This window comes from Cetorhinus maximus, chromosome 17 (assembly GCF_964194155.1).
Source record: "Cetorhinus maximus chromosome 17, sCetMax3.hap1.1, whole genome shotgun sequence".
Taxonomy (NCBI): Eukaryota; Metazoa; Chordata; class Chondrichthyes; order Lamniformes; family Cetorhinidae; genus Cetorhinus; species Cetorhinus maximus.
The window spans coordinates 52,154,767-52,175,177 of record NC_135895.1 but is presented as its reverse complement, the minus strand read 5'-3'; the positions used below and the strand labels follow the sequence as shown (position 1 = coordinate 52,175,177).

At 45.4% G+C, this 20,411-nt stretch overlaps 1 protein-coding gene across 1 annotated transcript in view; it reads right to left on the bottom strand.

The window, feature by feature from the left end:
• Positions 1-2,895: 2,895 nt before the first annotated feature.
• The window catches only part of LOC144692397 (E3 ubiquitin-protein ligase RNF170-like), a 50,657-nt gene continuing 33,141 nt past the window's right edge, over positions 2,896-20,411 (bottom strand). The window contains exons 5-7 of the mRNA XM_078561204.1: positions 14,411-14,484; positions 6,449-6,559; positions 2,896-5,180 (exon numbers count right to left, since the gene is read on the bottom strand). Coding sequence (XP_078417330.1) covers positions 4,938-5,180; positions 6,449-6,559; positions 14,411-14,484 — 428 coding nt within the window. The 3' untranslated portion in view covers positions 2,896-4,937. The remainder of the gene's footprint in view (positions 5,181-6,448; positions 6,560-14,410; positions 14,485-20,411) is intronic.

Below are 20,411 nucleotides of genomic sequence, written 5' to 3'. Positions count from 1 at the left end.
AGGGAAAGAGTAGGGCCCATTAGGGACCAAGGGGGCAATCTATAGGTGGAGCCAGAGGACATCGGTAGAGTGTTGAGCGAATACTTCACATCCGTCTTCACCCAAGAGAATGAGGATGAAGGTACGGAACTCGGGGAGGGGGTCTGCGAGGTTCTTGAGCAAATTGATATAGGGAGTGACAAGGTATTGGAGGGTTTGGCAGGCTTAGAAATGGACAAATCTCCAGGTCAGGATGATTTGTGTCCCAGACTGCTGAGGAAGGCAAGGGAGAAAATCGCAGGGGCTCTGACCCAAATTTTTAATTCCTCTCTGGCCACTGGGGAGGTGCCAGAGGACTGGAGAACAGCTAATGTGGTTCTGATATTTAAGAAGGGTTGTAGAGATAAGCCAGGGAACTATAGACCAGTGAGCCTCACATCAGTGGTAGGGAAACTGTTGGAGAAAATTCTGAAGGAGAGAATTTATCTCCATTTGGAGAGGCAAGGTTTGATCAGGGATAGTCAGCATGGCTTTGTCAGAGGGAGGTCATGTCTAACAAATTTGATTGAATTTTTTGAGGTGACCAGGTGTGTAGATGAGGGTAGTGCAGTTGATGTAGTTTATATGGATTTCAGCAAAGCCTTTGACAAGGTCCCACATGGGAGACTTATAAAGAAAGCAAATGCACATGGGATACAGGGTAATTTGATAAGGTGGATTCAAAATTGGCTTAGTTGTAGGAGGCACAGGATGATGACAGAAGGATGCTTTAGTGACTGGAAGCCAGTGTCCAGTGGCGTACCACAGGGATCTCTGCTGGGTCCCCTATTATTTGTTATTTATATAAACAACATAGATGACTATGTGGAGGGTAGGATTAGTAAGTTTGCGGATGACACAAAGATTGGCCTGGTAGTTAACAGTGAGGGTCTTGGGCTACAGGAAGATATAGACTGGATGGTCAAATGGGCAGATAAGTGGCAGATGGAATTTAACCCTGAAAAGTATGAGGTGATACACTTTGGAAGGAGTAATTTGACAAGGAAGTATTCAATGAACAGCATGACACTAGGAAGTTCTGAGGAACAAAGGGACCTTGGCGTGTGTGTCCATAGATCTCTGAAGGCAGAGGGGCACGTTAGTGGGGTAGTGAAAAGGGCATTTGGGACACTTGCCTTTATCAATCGAGGCATAGATTACAAAAGTAGGGAGGTTATGGTGGAGTTATATAGAACTATATATAGAGTTATATTGGATTTCCAGCATCCGCAGTAGCTTTTAGCTTTTTGTTTTTATATAGAACCTTGGTGAGGCCACAGCTGGAGTACTGTGTGCAGTTCTGGTCGCCACATTATAGGAAGGATGTGATTGCACTGGAGGGGATTCAGAGGAGATTCACCAGGATGTTGCCTGGAATGAAACATTTAAGTTATGAAGAGAGGTTGGATAGACTTGGGTTGTTTTCGTTGGAGCAGAGAAGACTGAGGGGCGACCTGATCGAGGTGTACAAGATTATGAGGGGCATGGACAGGGTGGATAGGGAGCAGCTGTTCCCCTTAGTTGAAGGGTCAGTCACGAGGGGACACAAGTTCAAGGTGAGGGGCAGGACGTTTGGGGGGAAGTGAGAAAAAACCTTTTTACCCAGAGGGTGGTGACGGTTTAGAATGCACAGCCTGGGAGGGTGGTCGAGGTGGGTTGCCTCACATCCTTTAAAAAGTACCTGGATGAGCACTTGGCATGTCATAACATTCAAGGCTATGGGCCAAGTGCTGGTAAATGGGATTAGGTAAGTAGGTCAGGTGTTTCTCACATGTTGGTGCAGACTTGATGGGCCGAAGGGCCTCTTCTGCACTGTGTGATTCTGTGAATCAGTCTTTCTGAAAATAATAATGTCTCTGAAAAAAACGAGACATGCTGTTGAAGCTTTTCATCTTGCACTCATCAGGACAGACACATGAATGCCAAATTTCAAAGGGAACAACAATTTACACTGCATGAGATAAGGGTGCTGATTGGTTGGCAAGTGCACTCTAATTGGTCGAGGTGTTGCTATGGAGAATACATCCGGCAAAAGTTATCCCCCAAGCATCAATTAAAATTTTAGAAAGGCAAGTTAACTTTGGTCGGTCGAGGCCTTGCCATGGGGAGTATACCAGGAAACTTGTACCATGTACCATGCTTTTCTCATATTCCTATTTCTTAAACTCCTATGTAAATCGTATCTCCTAGTAGTCAGCACATCCAGATTTTCTGCAACATTTCCAAGCCTAATTGGCCTGGCCTGACTATGTAGTGTAGTAACATAAAAACTATGAATTAAATTGTCTATGATACAACTACATTTCAAAGGACTGTCTTTTCTGGATTGGACAGATATCAGGTGGAAGAGGTCTATGAGAGCATGCACCACAGTTATCTTTAATACCAGTTAGTCTGTATTCCTGATGAGGAATGTGGTGCCATTGTTCAATACCAAAGGCTTGTCAGGAAGAATTATGCTGTCTGTCATGTTGGCAAGTAAATATCCAGCTGAATCCCCATGTGGCAGTGTTCTAGCAGGTTCAGGCTTTCCAAGTAAATGAACAGGAAATGCAGCCAGCAGGTGAGTCATCTCAGGACATAAGCACCAGAAGAGGAAGGTCCCAAGCGGCTTATATAGACAGTCAGGGAAAACACCTGATTAAGTATTGACAGAAGAGCACATTTATTTTTATTCATTTACTGAATATGGGCTTTGATGGCTAAACCCGCATTTATTGCCCATCCCTAATTGCCCTTGAGAAGGTGGTGGTGAACTGCCTTCTTGAACCGCTGCAGTCCCTGTGGTGTAGGTACAGCCACAGTGCTGTTAGGGAGGGAGTTCCAGGATTTTGACCCAGCGGCAGTGAAGAAATGGCAATATATTTCCAACTCAGAATGTTGAGTGGTTTGGAGGGGAACATGCTGTTCTTGCCCTTCCAGATGGTAGAAGTCATGGGTTTGGAAAGTGCTGCCTAAGGAGCCTTGGTGAGTTTCTGCAGTGCATCTTGTGGATGGTACACACCGCTGCCACTGTTCATTGGTGGTGGAGGGAGTGAATGTTTGTGGATGAGGCGCCAATCAAGCGAGCTGCTTTGTCCTGGATGGTGTCAAGTTTTTTGAGTGTTGTCGGAGCTGCACTCATCCAGGCAAGTGGAGAGTTTTCCATCACATTCCAGACATGTGCCTTGTGGTGGTGAACAGGCTTTGAGGAGTCAGGAGGTGAGTTACTTACTGCAGGATTCCTAGCCTCTTACCTGCTCTTGTAGCCACAGTCTTTATATGGCTAGTCCAGTTCAGTTTCTGGTCAATGGTAACCCCCAGGATATTGATAGTGGGGGATTCAGTAATGATAATGCCATTGAATGTCAAGGGACGATGGTTAGATTCTCTCTTGTTGAAGATGGTCATTGTCTGGCACTGGTGCATATGTTACTTGTCATTTGTCAGCCCAAGCCTGGATATTGTCCAGGTCTTGCTGCATTTGGACATGGACTGCTTCAGTATCTGAGGAGTTGCGAATGGCGCTGCTGAACATTGCGCAATCATCAGCGAACATCCCCATTTCTGATCTTATGATGGAAGGAAGGTCATTGATGAAACAGCTGAAGATGATTGGGTCTAGGACACTATCCTGAGGAACTCCTACAATGATGCCCTGGAACCATCTTCCTTTGTGCTAGGTATGACTCCAACCAGCAGAGAATGGCTCCAAAGCTGCAGCAGGTGAGTGGTAGAGGTCTCAATGAAATTCCTGGTCCAGTTGTCTTCTGTTTCCTTCTTCATCCCAAACCCAACCCATTGTTCACCTTGTCCTGACCCCTTATCATCATAAAAGATCTCCCAGCCATCACCAAACTCCTGTGAGAAGCATATTTTGCTCCATAAGTCATCTCTTCAAAGTTACTGACTTCATTGAACTCCATTTGCTTAAGTATCATTTCCCTGCACAAATAATCATGATAATTGTCATTCTAGACTATTAAAAAGGATTCAACATACATTTAGGGCAGTGCATGAGCAGCATGTAAATATTATGGACAGTAAATTACTGGAAACTGCCTATTATTGTTTAATTTTACTTCGAAAAATGTAATTTGCACCAAACCTATCTTGATTTTGAAGTGGTGGAGGGGTAAAAGCTGCTTTGCCAAGGTTAAATGTGACTGTAATATTGCCAGAAAGTAGTAAACAGTTTAGCAATTGCACATGCCATGCATTTTCCAGGATCCAATCTGTTAACTGTTAGAAATAGCAGCCTATAATATTTTGTTAATCAATCAGAAGAATGTGAAGATTTAGGATTTGCATATAATCTAACAGCTAAAGGAGAGAATTCAAGCAAGGAGGATTTATTGAGGAGACCCACTCTCAATGCAACATCTATGTTATGAACTTTTTTCCCCACGAAACACAAACGTACATCATATTGAAGTTGGAAAATAGAACTTAACAGCAAGAAAGATTTAATTCGCTTTTTGAAGAAATAAAGCTTTCAGTTAAGCTCTCCCAAAAGCATTTCATCACTACCAACTTCGAAACATAAAATCACTTGAATTTTCTCTTTCAAAAAATATATTTTTTAAAAAACTATATGAGGAAACATAGTGTAGAGCACAAGGTTTAAAAGAGTGGCGGAGAAAACCAAAAAGTAGTTTGGACGTCCCAGATCTTTCAAAATACATTTTATATTATTGGGAGAATACATAAATAGTTACAGATTTGTTAAAGTAAAAACACCTCTACTGTTTCTGTTTATCAACAAACACGGATAGAAAATTGCAAGCAATAGTAACATTAAAATCCTAGGTACAACTAACAATTTGAACATTGTTAAATATATCTACAGTTTTATTTAGCACATAGCCCACATCCTGTAAAAAGTCTGGTTATTTAATTTGGGTAGTAGTACTGATTAGACTAGTTCGCTCTGGCCCCATCTACTGGCAAATATTAATCATGCAGAAAAGCAGCAGGGTTACAACGGTCAGGTCATCAGCAGTTCTCAAGATCCCATTGAATGTTTCAGGAATTATATCAGGAGGGAAAGTGAGGCACATGATGGCTCCAATGGAACAAATTGCAACCCTCAAACAGAAGATCCACACTAATCCGGCCATTGTGAAGAGTCCTCTAAAAGCCATCTGGAGTAACAGGGGCATGTCACAGACGTAATCTGCAAACTGAGCAAAAGGACAGAGAATAAGGGGGATGGAGAATGGTCAGAACACAAATTACAATTAGCTTTGATAAGAACATGGAATTCTGAGAGACCCAAAATCAGAGGTCTGAGCAGAGGTCATGGACCATAAAGCTCAGTGAACCGATTTGGAACTCAGGCCAACCTGACAGAATTTTTTTTTAAATGCTGCTGATCGAAGTATATTTAGTCTAAGCAGTCTCATACTTTTGAACACAGTCCACACCATTAAACTAACTATAACTTGACAATAAAACAATAGTCTTATTCAGGGGTCACATAGATGTCTGGTATAGGAAATTGAGACAGAGTAGAAGGACCTTTACTGTGCAGCTGGCCTGCACTGTAACTGAGCTGGGAGTCAGAGAGAAAAAATGGTCAAATATTAGTATTATTGGTCCCAAATAAACACTCAAAAATAAGTTAAAGACAACAGAAAAATAATATTGGATGTTTAAAAATGAAGCAAAACCATAATAAACAGCCAATGTATCCCCCAACATCAGAACTAGGTTCAGTTTTAAATATATTACAAAGGGAAAAAATAACTTTTTTTTAATTGAAAGTTGGTTTATTGTATGTAACTGCTGCTGGCAACAAGAGCCTGGTAAGTAAAACATATGGAATGGTACTGCATTTGAAAACATTATTGTGCTGTGTTATGATGGGATTGTTTTCATCAGCAGCTGACTTGTTTATGTGACACAAAACAGCCATAAGCAAATGTCCAACTGCTTTCACTGCTGAAAGTTCGACAGAATTTTTATGATCCATCCCTTCAACATCTAATGATTGACACTGGGAATGCAAGAGGGCAGAAATCTTAATTTGCTCCTGGCAGGTTGATATTCTTGTCAGCACTTGCACTCTCCTATTGCCTTTAGCAAGAGAACAATGTATTAATGTATGCTGCCTCCATTGGTGAATTACCAACCAAAAAAAACGAAGTAAACCAAATAAAACCAAAGCATGATAAAATTACATATGTTCTAAAATTGAATAAATAATCTATATTTTCAGTATTGCTTACTTTTATCTTGTAGTATAATTTTAAGAATGTATACAGGATTAAGAAAATTAAAGATGGTTGTTCATACACCATTGATAATGTTGTTACACCATTGATTTGCCCTAAATTACAAAATTAGATTCCACTCAATAATCTGATTATAATCTTGTGGTACGCCTCCCTCATTCACATAGAATCTAATTTCAAACAGTTGGGTTGATTTTGTATATGACAACACTTACAGGTCGAGGCTGTCCAGAGAAGCGCTTGTTGTAGTTTCTAATATCCCGTATAATCTGCTGACCCTGCTTTCCCTGTTGGTTCTCACAGAATAGGCTATAGAGCAGGCTCACCTGAAAAGAGAAAGAAATTAGTTTGCTCTATCTGAGTGCAGACACAGAAGGATGCAGCATGCTTTTGCTCTTTTCAATGGAATTTCATAGTCAAACTCTTAACTCATTAATTTATTTATTAATTTTGCTTAATTTATTATCCCTTAATTTGATTTACTGGATACTGTGAATAAACTCCAGCATTGTTTTATTCAATAATTCAAATATTTTAGTACAAAAATACTTCAAATTAATAGGATTAAAATGACATATAATCAGATTTGCAAACATTACATTTTGTTGTTCATGCACATTATTGAGTACTTGCTATTACTCAATTGATATAGATATCATAATTTAACACTAGGAAGCAATTTCACACAGTAAAGGCAGATCGATGCTTCACTAGAAAAATGTTTGTCAAATTTCTATCAATTTTGGCTAAACTTCTTTCCTGATTGAGTCAGGGGCTCTTTCAGCTATTAAGCATTTCTTTGTTGAACAATTGGCCCCTCTTCAGTCTGGATTCTCCTGCACATATATATATATATTTTGATTTAGGAAGTGTCAAGGATATGGATGCAAATCTGTCTGCTATGTATGCTTTTAAATTCAATACTTATTATTGGCTCAGTGGAGATGCTGTGCTTTCTTTTAACATCTAAATACCAACACCCATACCCACTTGTAGTATTTCTCTTAACTGAGCATTAGATGGTAATACAAAACATGATGATAATTATGTCAATAACATGACAGCCATTCCCTGTGTCATCTCAGGATTTTCTGGTAACTCATTACCTTGACTTCAGGTAGCAGATCACATACATGGAAGTTCGTAGCCACCTTATCTCCCTCAGAAGCCAATAATTCATGTCCAGTAATTTTTCATGCACTCCATATGGATCTTTGAAGATAGGATCTAGTTTTGCTATTCTATTCTGTACTGCCTTGATGTAGAATGGGTTCTTACTTTCACAAAATCACTACTATCAAAGCAATTAACCACTTATTCAACATATTGAATGGTATCCAACATTGTCAAATAGTCTTTTTCTAACTGATATGTATGTCCCAATATTGTCTTCAGGCAGTCTTTGTAAGAGCCATCTAAACCTCTACACTGTCAGCTTCACTTATTGACAGCATCTAAGCCAGTAGGTTGTGGATTCAAACCCCACTTCAGGAACAGTACTGAGGGTGGGGTTTATTGTCACAGATGCTGTTTTCCAGATGAGGTGTGAAACTAAGGCCCCTCTGCTAAGATGGAAGCAAAAGATTTTAGCTTGATTAACTTTTGAAGGGCTTGTAAACTTACCCATTAATGGTGGATATGTTTGACTGCTAATTCAAGTAGGGGTTTCAACCTGTGAGAAACCAGTGAATTTGTTGGGGGCTTTCAACTAGTTTCCCACTATAACTCCAGTGGGAGCCCAATGGAATCCACTGCAAATCATCAAGGAGCCTGTTGGACCAGGTACCCACTATTTCTGGGAAGCATTGTAAGGAACAGAGCCTCTGCCTGCCCCTTACAAAGTAAATTATTATAAAGGTAGGGAATCACTACCCAATTCGCTGGTACCATCAGGACCTGGCACAGGACTGGATGCTGATAGGCTGATTTTTAGAAGGCATCTTAATTAATGGGCAGAGGTGGCCCCATCAGAAGAAAAAGCCAGGGTCATGGTGTTACTTAAGGAGTAGGGGAGCTCTCCTAGTGTCCAGCTGAGCTTTTACTTCTCAATCAACACCACCAAAACACATTAAGCTGAATTTTGTGAGGGTGGGTGTAGGGGAATAGGTTTGATAGTGAACTGCCAGCATTCATTGTCATTACCTGTAAAACTGACCAGAATTTCAGGATATTGGGCACGTACAAATTAAGATGGAAATCCTGAACTTGTGGTCTGTCACTCAGGGCTCTGTCACAGGATGGCTATGGCTCTACCCAGAACCAGCAATCACTGATGTCAGTGAAAATTTCAACTCCTTACAAAGTTATATCTTGTTCATTGAGATGTAACAGGGTTTTTAATGGCAAAGTGATTAATATAATTTGATGGACAACAGGACTGACTCTTAAAAAAACCTTGATAATCGTGGAGCGCTGTTAAATGATTAATTCGTAGTTTTTAAAGCTAATTTTTTTCAATAATTGTTTTCAAAAGTTTTTCAGAGTATTTTAGCTTCTACATTCACCCTATGTATGTGTCCAAATTTTTTAATTGCTCCATGGATTTTTTTTTAGAAGTGACTTTATTTTATTGCTTTTAGTTTCGTGTTTGAAGTGGGGTGGCGGTTGTGGTGGGGTGATCTTTGAAAATCTTTTAATTTGATTGACTAATTGGACAGATGCTATCACTGTTGATCCACACTGGGAATGCCCACTATAGAACACTGCAATCAGTTAATGTACCACTGCATGGTGATAGAGCTGAAATCCTTGCCAGAACGATCGCTAGATCTCTCAGTGAGACTTATTTTGTTGCAGCTGAAAGTGCCCTTGCTTCACTGCTGACAGCAAAATATGGCCACTAAGTGGTCAGTTATTGCTGCTGTTTCTGGGAACATCCTGAATGTTAATGGCTGTCATAGTTGCCTCCAGAACAAAGTGACTACACTTCAAAAGCACCTAATTGCATATGAAGTACTTTGAGATGACCTAAGGATATGAAGTGGCAAAATATAAAATGCAAAATCTTTCCTCTTCCTTTAATCGAGGAAAAGTAACTATATTTTGTGACTTTACATAACTAATTACATCTACTCTCAGGCCCGCCAATAGGTTTGTTGGCAGAGTCATGGCATCATTTAGGCGATGGTGTAGTGGTATTGTCGCTGGACTAGTGATCCAGAGACCAGAATAATGCTCTGGGGACCGACGACAGATGGTGGAATTTAAATTCAATAAAAATCTGGAATTAAAAGTCTAATCATGGCCATGAAACCATTGTCGATTGTTTGTAAAAACCTACCTGGTTCACTAATTTAGGGAGGAATCACTCATCCTTGTGTGGTCTGGCCTATACAATGACTCCCGACCCACAGCAATGTGGTCTTAAATGCCCTCTGAAATGGCCTATCAAGCCACTCAATTATAACAAACCACTACAAAGTCACAAAAAGGAACGAAACCAGACAGACCACCCAGCATCGACCTAGGTACTGGAAATGACAATGGAAATCTCAGCCCTGTCAACCCTGCAAAGTCTTCCTTACTAACATCAGGAGGAGAGCTGTCTTAAAAACTAGTCAAGCAACAGCCTGACAGTCATTCTCACGGAATCATACCTTACAGATAATATCCCAAGCACCACCATCACCATCCCATCCCTGGGTATGTCCTGTCCCACCGGCAGAACAGATCCAGCAGATGTGGCGGCACAGTGGTATACAGTAAGGAAGGAGTTGCCCTGGGAGTCCTCAACATCGACTCCGATCCCATGAAGTCTCATAGAATCTGGTCAAACATGGGCAAGGAAACCTCCTGCTGATTACCACATACCGCTCTCCCTCAGCTGATGAATCAGTGCTCCTCCATGTTGAACACACTTGGAGGAAGCACTGTACTCTGTGTCCCCCACTGTACTCTGGGTGGGGGACTTAAATGTCCACCACCAAGTGTGGCTCGGTAGCACCACTAATGACCGAGCTGGCTGAACCCTCAAGGACATGGCTGCTAGACTGGGTCTGCAGCGGTGGCGAGGGAACCAACAAAAGGGAAAAACATACTTGACCTCATCCTCGCCAACCTACCTGCCGCAGATGCATCTGTACATGACAGTATCGGTAGTTGGAGGCACAGTTGGAGGCGAAGACGAAGTCCCGCCTTCACATTGAGGATACACTCCATCGTGTTGTGTGGCACTACCACGTACTAAAATGGGTTAGATTTTGAACAGATCTAGCAACTCAAGACTGGGCATCCATGAGGTGCTGAAGGCCATCAGCAGCAGCAGAATTATACTTGAAACAATCTATAACCTTTGGCCCAGCATATCCCCATTCTACTATTACCATCAAGCCAGGGGATCAACCCTGATTCAACGGAGCGTGCAGGAGGGCATGCCAGGAGCTGCACCAGGCATACCAAAAAATGAAAATGAGGTGTCAACCTGGTGAAGCTATAACACAGGACTACTTGCATGCCAAACAGCATAAGCAACAAGTGATAGACAGGACTAAGCGATCCCACAACCAACGGATCAGATCTAAGCTCTGCAGTCCTGCCACATCCAGTCGTGAATGGTGGTGGACAATTAAACAACTTACTCCCCATCCTCAATAATGGAAGAGCCCAGCATATCAGTGCAAAAGATAAGGCTGAAGCATTTGCTACAATCTTTAGCCAGAAGTGCCGAGTAGATGTTCCATCTCGGCCTCCTCAGCTGGTCCCCAGCATCACAGATGCCAGTATTCAGCCAATTTGATTCACCCCACGTGATATCAAGAAATGGCTGAAGGCACTGGATACTGCAAATGCTATGGTTCCTGACAATATTCCAGCAACAGTACTGAAGACTTGTGCTCCAGAACTTGCCACGCTCCTAGCCAAGCTATTCCAGTACAGCTACAACACTGGCATCTACCCAGCTATGTGGAAAATTGCCCAGGTATGTCCTGTACACAAAAAGCAGGGCAAGTCCAACCCGGCCAATTACCACCCCATCAGTCTACTCTCGATCATCAGTAAAGTAATGGAAGGGGTCATCAACAGTGCTATCAAGCGACACTTGCTTAGCAATAGCCTGCTCACTGATGCCCAGTTTGGGTTCCGCCAGGGCTACTCAACTCCTGACCTCATTACAGCCTTGGTTCAAAAGAGCTGAACTCCTGAGGTGAGGTGGGAGTAACTGCTCTTGACATCAAGACAGCACTTGACAGTGTGTGGCATCAAGGAGCCCTAGCAAAAATGGAGTCAGTGGGAATCAGGAGAAAACGCTCCGCTGGTTGGAGTCATACCTAGCACAAAGGAAGATGATTGTGGTTGGTGGAGGTCAGTCATCTCAACTCCAGGAGATCACTGCAGGAGTTCCTCAGCGTAGTTCCCTCAGCCCAACCATCTTCACCTGCTTCATCAATGACTTTTCTTTCCATCACAAGGTCAGAAGTGGGGATGTTCGCCGATGATTGCACAATGTTCAGCCACATTCGCGACTCCTCAAACACTGAAGCAGTCTATGTCCAAATGCAGCAAGACCTGGACAATATCCAGGCTTAGGCTGACAAGTCGCAAGTAACATTCACACCACACAAGTGTCAGGCAATGACCATCTCCAACAAGAGAGAATCCAACCATCGTCCCTTGATGTTCAATGACATTACCATTTCTGAATCCCCCGCTATCAACATCCTGGGGGTTACCATTGACCTGAAACTGAATTGGACTAGCTATATAAACACAGTGGCTACAAGAGCAGGTCAGAGCTAGGAATAGTGCGACGAGTAACCCACCTCCTGACTCCCCAAAGCCTGTCCACTATCTACAAGGCACAAGTCAGGAGTGTGATGGAATACTCTCCACTTGCCTGGATGAGTGCAGCTCCCACAACACTCGAAGCTTGACACCATCTGGGACAAAGCAGCCCGCTTGATTGACACCACATCCACAAGCATTCACTCCCTCCACCACCAACTCACAGTAGCAGCAGTGTGTACCATCTACAACATGTACTTCAGGAATTTACCAAAGGTCCTTCGACAGCACCTTCCAAATCCACAACCACTACAATCTAGAAGAACAAGGGCAGCAAATAGATGGGAACACCACCACCTAGAAGTTTCCCTCCAAGTCACTCACCATCCTGATTTGGAAATATATCGCTATTCCTTCACTGTCACTGGGTCAAAATCCTGGAACACCCTAACAGCACTTTGGGTGTACCCACAACACATGGATTGCAGCGGTTCAAGAAGGCAGTTCACCACCACCTTCTCAAGGGCAACTAGGGATGGGCAATAAATGCTGGCTCAGCCAGCGAAGCCCACATCCTGTGAATGAATAAAATTTTTTTTTTAAATTGTGATACCCAAATGTATACTCATGCACGAACTCATGGAATTTCCTCAGGTAAAGAATTCATAACTTATCCACTACATATAGTTTTCAGGGTGGCTTTTGGATTCATGCTTGACTTTCTCCGCTCAATGTCTACCTTCAACTTCTGAACTGTTTTGCAAAGGAGGACACAAACATAGGGCAGAATTTAATACTCACCCCTGGCAGTGAGTTTAGAGGTGGGGGGAATTTAATTGATTGGGAGGGTTCAAGTTGGGGACTCACTACCTTTTTGCCTTCACCCAAAGCCTCTCACAGTATAATCATCCTGTACGATGCTGCTAATGTTTGTTTATAAAATTTGGTAAACTCTTCTCCATATCTTAATTTCCCCTGGGAAAACTGCCATAGATCTCCTTCTGGATAATAAAGGATTTGGATAGTTGTCCAGGTTTCACTCTTTGCCCACTCTTACCTTAAGTGCTGACAATTGACTGAGTGGGCAGAATTTTCCATAACAGCGGAATCATTTGTGGGTTGGGAACCCAAATAATGAAGGAGCAGGCTTTGCTGAGGCTCATTAACTCAGTCATGGCATTATCATCACACCTCTAGGCTCCCTGACCAATTAGGGAATGTGGGCGGGTTGATACATCTATTCTGTAAGGAAGGATTTCTAATTAAAGGAACCATGACATGGGCTACAATGGTTCACCAGCACTTGGATTTTTGAGCAAGAGGGTGGGGGTCAGGGGGGCTGGCAGAATGGCTTTCCAGTGACGGGCACCTTACTGGTCATTAGTATTGCATTCCCACCCAACTACTCCCAATGGGAAGGAGATCTTGTTCCAGGAGGGTGCAGATGTTGGCAGTGAACCTGAGCCTCCTGAGTAACTGGTGCTCACACATGTTGAGGGAGCTGGTCCTCTCTCTGTCGACCCTGCATTGGGAATCTCACTTTCTTCCAGCTGGATCTCGGTGTCCACTCCCTCTGCCCTATGGAAGAGAATACAGCTCAGGAGAAGGCAGCTGGTGCTGCTGCAAGTGCTGCTGGTAGTGGTGTTGCTTTTACTCTTGCCCCTCCCCCTCAGCATAGATGGAATGTGCAGCTGCATAAGCTTCTATATCGTGGTTAAGGCTGGCAGCTGGAAGTACATCAGAAGGTGAGTGAAGTGCTAGACAGGTGAGGTGCCTTCCAAGAAGTTAGCAATCATGTGTTGAACAGTGATAGCCCTCTCTGAGAGAAGTGCTTTAGCCAGCAATCTCTCACCTGGACATGTCTAAAACTCTTCAGTGTAACTGATCAAAGCCTTTCCAGCTTGTCAGTTTCACTGAAGAAGCCCTTCCCGCCATGCCCTAGCCTCGGTGACCCTGGCGAATTGCTGACACGTCAGGAAACAGGTACCTTAGGTGTGAAATCCAACATCAAAGGTTAAAACTGCATTTGATTGACTTTTTAAGCATCTCAATTGGTTTCTCAACAGATCCAAAGTGGTTCCCTTTTCACCTTTAATCCTGCCCAGTGAAATATGGAAGCTAGCGGCATGATGTTGGGGTCCCAACCCGAAGTCTCTTTTAGGGGATTTAACTCCCTGCACGCACGCAAGCCTGCCTCCCCTTGCCTGGGAAAATTCTTCCCAATGAGTTACACAGAGAACTCATTCCATTCTTGATCAACATGTTATGTATCAAATTTCCCAGGGGTGAAAGAAGTCACAAGTCCACCTCCCACATCCTGATCCCTAGTGTTTGGCACATTTGTATCATTTCACAATTCAAATTTAAACAACATTTTACATTCCATTTGTATTTATTAGATTTAAGGCAATTCAGTTTCTTGTCATCGAAATCCATTCATATTGGCTGAAGCATACCTTTTGTCTGCACAGAGGACAGCTCACAGCTCCTAACCACGAACCATGTCCCCAGTACCCAATCAAACATGGCCCTGTTAGTGAAAGAAAACAAGAAAATAAAATGACTGAATGACAGTGTGCTGTGATACTGCCCTTTCACTTTTAGAAAGTATACCTATATTGTCTGGAAGTTTAGAAGAACGAGAGCCCATCTCATTGAAACAACATTCTGAATGCGCTTAAAAGGGTAGATGCTCAAAGATTGTTTCTGCAGTTCGGGGAATCTAAAACACAGGGATACAGTCTCAGGATAAGGCGCTGATCATATAGGACTGAGATGAGAAGAAATTTCTTCACTCAAAGAGTTGTGAATTTTTGCAATTTTCTGCCCCAAAGACTTGTGGATACTCCATCATTGAATACATTTAAGGCTGGGGTAGACAGATTTTTGGTATCTCAGGGAATCAAGGGATATGGAGAGCAGGTGGGCCCAAGATCAACCACGAATGAATTAAATGGCAGCGCAGGCTCGACAGACCGTGTAGTCTACTCCTGCTCCTATTTCTTGCGTTCTGGAACCTGGTGCAAAATCAGGTCAGACTGATGGGATGAGTTTAGACAATTTTAACCTAGTTCCAAGGGCGTTTGGGCCAACAGCATAAAATAAATCAGTCCATAATTTGACACAAACTGGCACCAAGGCCATAATTATATTTTAAGATTTGTGTCACTGTAAAATGGTTCCTTGTGCACAATGATGCAAAATTAACTGTACAACTCAGAAGACAGGCTGGAACATGATACGAAAGGAATAGTAATTTGGCTCAGTGCAGCAAGACCTGGACAACATTCAGGTTTGGGATGATAAGTGGCAAGTAACACCTGCATCACATAATGTCAGATGTACAATTATAAGGTTTTATAAGATTATGTTCTGGGACTGTGTCTTTAAATTTAAGGTAAAATGAAGGGGGTAATGTGACCTGTTCTGAAGTCTGCCTGGGTGGTTTGATTTTTAACGACCAAAGGAAGGCTTAGATTATTTCATTGGGAAGAAGGTGCAAAGTATTTTTTAATTTATTCTTTAATAGGATGGGGTCACCACAGACAGGCCAGCATTTGTTGCACATAATAATCTATAATGTTTTCATGGTCACTATCACTGAGAATAGTTTTTCATTCCAGATTTTATTAACAATTTAAATTCCACCAACTGCTGTGGTGGGATTTGAACCCAGAGCATTAGTTGGGGCCTCTGGATTACTAGTAGAGTGATATAACCACTGCATCACCATCTCCCCAGTGTTTACACTTGGATACATTGACAGCAGCTGATGTGTTAACAGTGGAGACTGAGAGTCTCCAAAGCTCCAGAGAAGTGTTGAGGATGTCAAATTGTAACCAGTTGTGCTTTAAACTGTCCAATTTAGTTCCAAGATGAAGAGAGTTGGGTTCTCAAAGATAGCTAATTAGCATTTCTACTTAGATACAAGGCCCATGTGACTCACATTGTCATGGGGAAGGATACAGAGGCAGCCATTGAAATGATCAAGTTAGAGGCTCTCCTAGAACATTGCAGAATATCACAGTGCTTTTAGCCTGCCTGGAACCAAGAGAGAGGGAGCAGCTGGAGGGCAACAAGGTCTCTATGGTTTGCCGCTCAGACTGAAAAGACCAAATTTGTAGGGTACCAAAACGAGACTGGAAGAGTTGCCCAGCTTGGGCTAGAGAAAGAGTCCCCGAGTAATGCAAATCTGACTGTGAAAGATAGTTCTAAGGTTGCAAGTTTCCAGGCTTAAAAGAGAAAAGTAAAGAACAGGAATAAACCCTCAGGAGCTAACAGTCACTTTGGATTGATTCTGGGACAATTTAATGTCTGCATAAAAGATAATGTAAATAATAGCTGTGAAGTGTGTTTCTTTGGTTGGGGTAAGAATAGGAAGGGGGGTATTCTGTTCTATGGTTTAAAGTATAAGTTATCTACAAAGATGGTGTTTAGTCAATAGTGTTGGTAGTCATTGTTACAGTAAATGTCTTAATATGTGAAATCTTATTGTGTCATTCTTTCAGCTATTAACTGGAAATTTGAATTTCTTTTTAAATGTTGATCTCTACGGGGATCGTAACACAGGCAATGACCATCTCCAACAAGAGAAAGTCCAGCCACCTTGCCTTGGTATTCAATGGCATTACCATCGATGAATCCCCCACCATCAACATCCTGGAGATTATCATTGATTAGAAACTTAACTGGGCCAGCCATATAAATACCATGACTACAACAGCTGGTCAGAGGCTGGATATTCTGCTGTGAGTAACTCACCACCTCTCTCCCCAAGCCTGTCAAACATCCATAAGGCACAGGTCAGGAGTATGATGGAATACTTCTCATTTGCCTGGATGAGTGGAGGCCCAACAACACTCAAGGAGCTTGACATCATCTGGGACAAAGCTACCAATTGATCAGCACTCCATTCACCACCTTAAACATTTACTTCTTCCGACCCTGGCATACAGTAGCAGCAGTGTGTACCATCTACGAGATGTACTGCAGCAATTCACCAAGGCTCCTTCAACAGCACCTTCCAAATCTGCAAGCTCTACCACTGAAAAGAGCAAGGGCACAGACATGGGAATACCATCAGCTGCAAGTTTCCCTCCAACTCACACACTGTCCTGACTTGGAAATATATTGCTCTCCCTTCAATGTCACTGTATCAAAATCCTTAAACCAGGCTTGCCCAACCTTCTCACGCGGCGAGCCACATTTCAACATTTTTCTCAGTCATAGGGCGGATGAGCAAACTTCAGAAAGATAAAATTTGGCACAACATTAAACATGAATTTCAAAAAAAAAGGGAGATAAATAGCTTTCAGAGCAAAAAAAACAATAAGTAATAAATGAAGAAGAGTAATAGAGTATAATAGGGTGCGTGTGGCTCACTCCCAGTCTGAGGTGCTCACTCACTCACCCACTTTGAGAGTGGATGAGAGTGCATGATGGTGTATGTAGGTGAGGGTGAATGAGAACCCTGATACTGGGAGTGAGCCAGACTTATGGACACACTCTCCCTCCCTCTCTGCGCCCCCACACGCTCACTCTCCCCTCCTCACACGCTCACTCTCCCCTCCTCACACGCTCACTCTCCCCTCCTCACACGCTCACTCTCCCCTCCTCACACGCTCACTCTCCCCTCCTCACACGCTCACTCTCCCCTCCTCACACGCTCACTCTCCCCTCCTCACACGCTCACTCTCCCCTCCTCACACGCTCACTCTCCCCTCCTCACACGCTCACTCTCCCCTCCTCACACGCTCACTCTCCCCTCCTCACACGCTCACTCTCCCCTCCTCACACGCTCACTCTCCCCTCCTCACACGCTCACTCTCCCCTCCTCACACGCTCACTCTCCCCTCCTCACACGCTCACTCTCCCCTCCTCACACGCTCACTCTCCCCTCCTCACACGCTCACTCTCCCCTCCTCACACGCTCACTCTCCCCTCCTCACACGCTCACTCTCCCCTCCTCACACGCTCACTCTCCCCTCCTCACACGCTCACTCTCCCCTCCTCACACGCTCACTCTCCCCTCCTCACACGCTCACTCTCCCCTCCTCACACGCTCACTCTCCCCTCCTCACACGCTCACTCTCCCCTCCTCACACGCTCACTCTCCCCTCCTCACACGCTCACTCTCCCCTCCTCACACGCTCACTCTCCCCTCCTCACACGCTCACTCTCCCCTCCTCACACGCTCACTCTCCCCTCCTCACACGCTCACTCTCCCCTCCTCACACGCTCACTCTCCCCTCCTCACACGCTCACTCTCCCCTCCTCACACGCTCACTCTCCCCTCCTCACACGCTCACTCTCCCCTCCTCACACGCTCACTCTCCCCTCCTCACACGCTCACTCTCCCCTCCTCACACGCTCACTCTCCCCTCCTCACACGCTCACTCTCCCCTCCTCACACGCTCACTCTCCCCTCCTCACACGCTCACTCTCCCCTCCTCACACGCTCACTCTCCCCTCCTCACACGCTCACTCTCCCCTCCTCACACGCTCACTCTCCCCTCCTCACACGCTCACTCTCCCCTCCTCACACGCTCACTCTCCCCTCCTCACACGCTCACTCTCCCCTCCTCACACGCTCACTCTCCCCTCCTCACACGCTCACTCTCCCCTCCTCACACGCTCACTCTCCCCTCCTCACACGCTCACTCTCCCCTCCTCACACGCTCACTCTCCCCTCCTCACACGCTCACTCTCCCCTCCTCACACGCTCACTCTCCCCTCCTCACACGCTCACTCTCCCCTCCTCACACGCTCACTCTCCCCTCCTCACACGCTCACTCTCCCCTCCTCACACGCTCACTCTCCCCTCCTCACACGCTCACTCTCCCCTCCTCACACGCTCACTCTCCCCTCCTCACACGCTCACTCTCCCCTCCTCACACGCTCACTCTCCCCTCCTCACACGCTCACTCTCCCCTCCTCACACGCTCACTCTCCCCTCCTCACACGCTCACTCTCCCCTCCTCACACGCTCACTCTCCCCTCCTCACACGCTCACTCTCCCCTCCTCACACGCTCACTCTCCCCTCCTCACACGCTCACTCTCCCCTCCTCACACGCTCACTCTCCCCTCCTCACACGCTCACTCTCCCCTCCTCACACGCTCACTCTCCCCTCCTCACACGCTCACTCTCCCCTCCTCACACGCTCACTCTCCCCTCCTCACACGCTCACTCTCCCCTCCTCACACGCTCACTCTCCCCTCCTCACACGCTCACTCTCCCCTCCTCACACGCTCACTCTCCCCTCCTCACACGCTCACTCTCCCCTCCTCACACGCTCACTCTCCCCTCCTCACACGCTCACTCTCCCCTCCTCACACGCTCACTCTCCCCTCCTCACACGCTCACTCTCCCCTCCTCACACGCTCACTCTCCCCTCCTCACACGCTCACTCTCCCCTCCTCACACGCTCACTCTCCCCTCCTCACACGCTCACTCTCCCCTCCTCACACGCTCACTCTCCCCTCCTCACACGCTCACTCTCCCCTCCTCACACGCTCACTCTCCCCTCCTCACACGCTCACTCTCCCCTCCTCACACGCTCACTCTCCCCTCCTCACACGCTCACTCTCCCCTCCTCACACGCTCACTCTCCCCTCCTCACACGCTCACTCTCCCCTCCTCACACGCTCACTCTCCCCTCCTCACACGCTCACTCTCCCCTCCTCACACGCTCACTCTTCCCCTCCTCACACGCTCACTCTTCCCCTCCTCACACGCTCACTCTTCCCCTCCTCACACGCTCACTCTTCCCCTCCTCACACGCTCACTCTCCCCCTCACACGCTCACTCTCCCCCTCACACGCTCACTCTCCCCCTCACACGCTCACTCTCCCCCTCACACGCTCACTCTCCCCCTCACACGCTCACTCTCCCCATCCACACGCTCACTCTCCCCTCCTCACACGCTCACTTTCCCCTCCTCACACTCACTTTCCCCTCCTCACACACTCACTCTCCCCCTCACACACTCACTCTCCCCCTCACACACTCACTCTCCCCCTCACACACTCACTCTCCCCCTCACACACTCACTCTCCCCCTCACACACTCACTCTCCCCCTCACACACTCACTCTCCCCCTCACACACTCACTCTCCCCCTCACACACTCACTCTCCCCATCCACACACTCACTCTCCCCCTCACACACTCACTCTCCCCCTCACACACTCACTCTCCCCCTCCACAAACTCACTTTCCCCCTCCACACACTTACTCGCCCCCTCTCACACTCACTAACCCCCACACACTCACTCCTCTCACACGCTCTCCCCCTTCTCACACTCTCTCCCCTCCCCCCACATACACACTCTCTCCCCCTCACACACTCACCCCTCTCTCACACCCCCCTTCCTAAATTCTCGCCCCCTTCCCACACTCTCTCCCACACTTTCCCCCTCACGCACACTCACCCCTTTCTCAAGCTCTCTCCCCCTTCC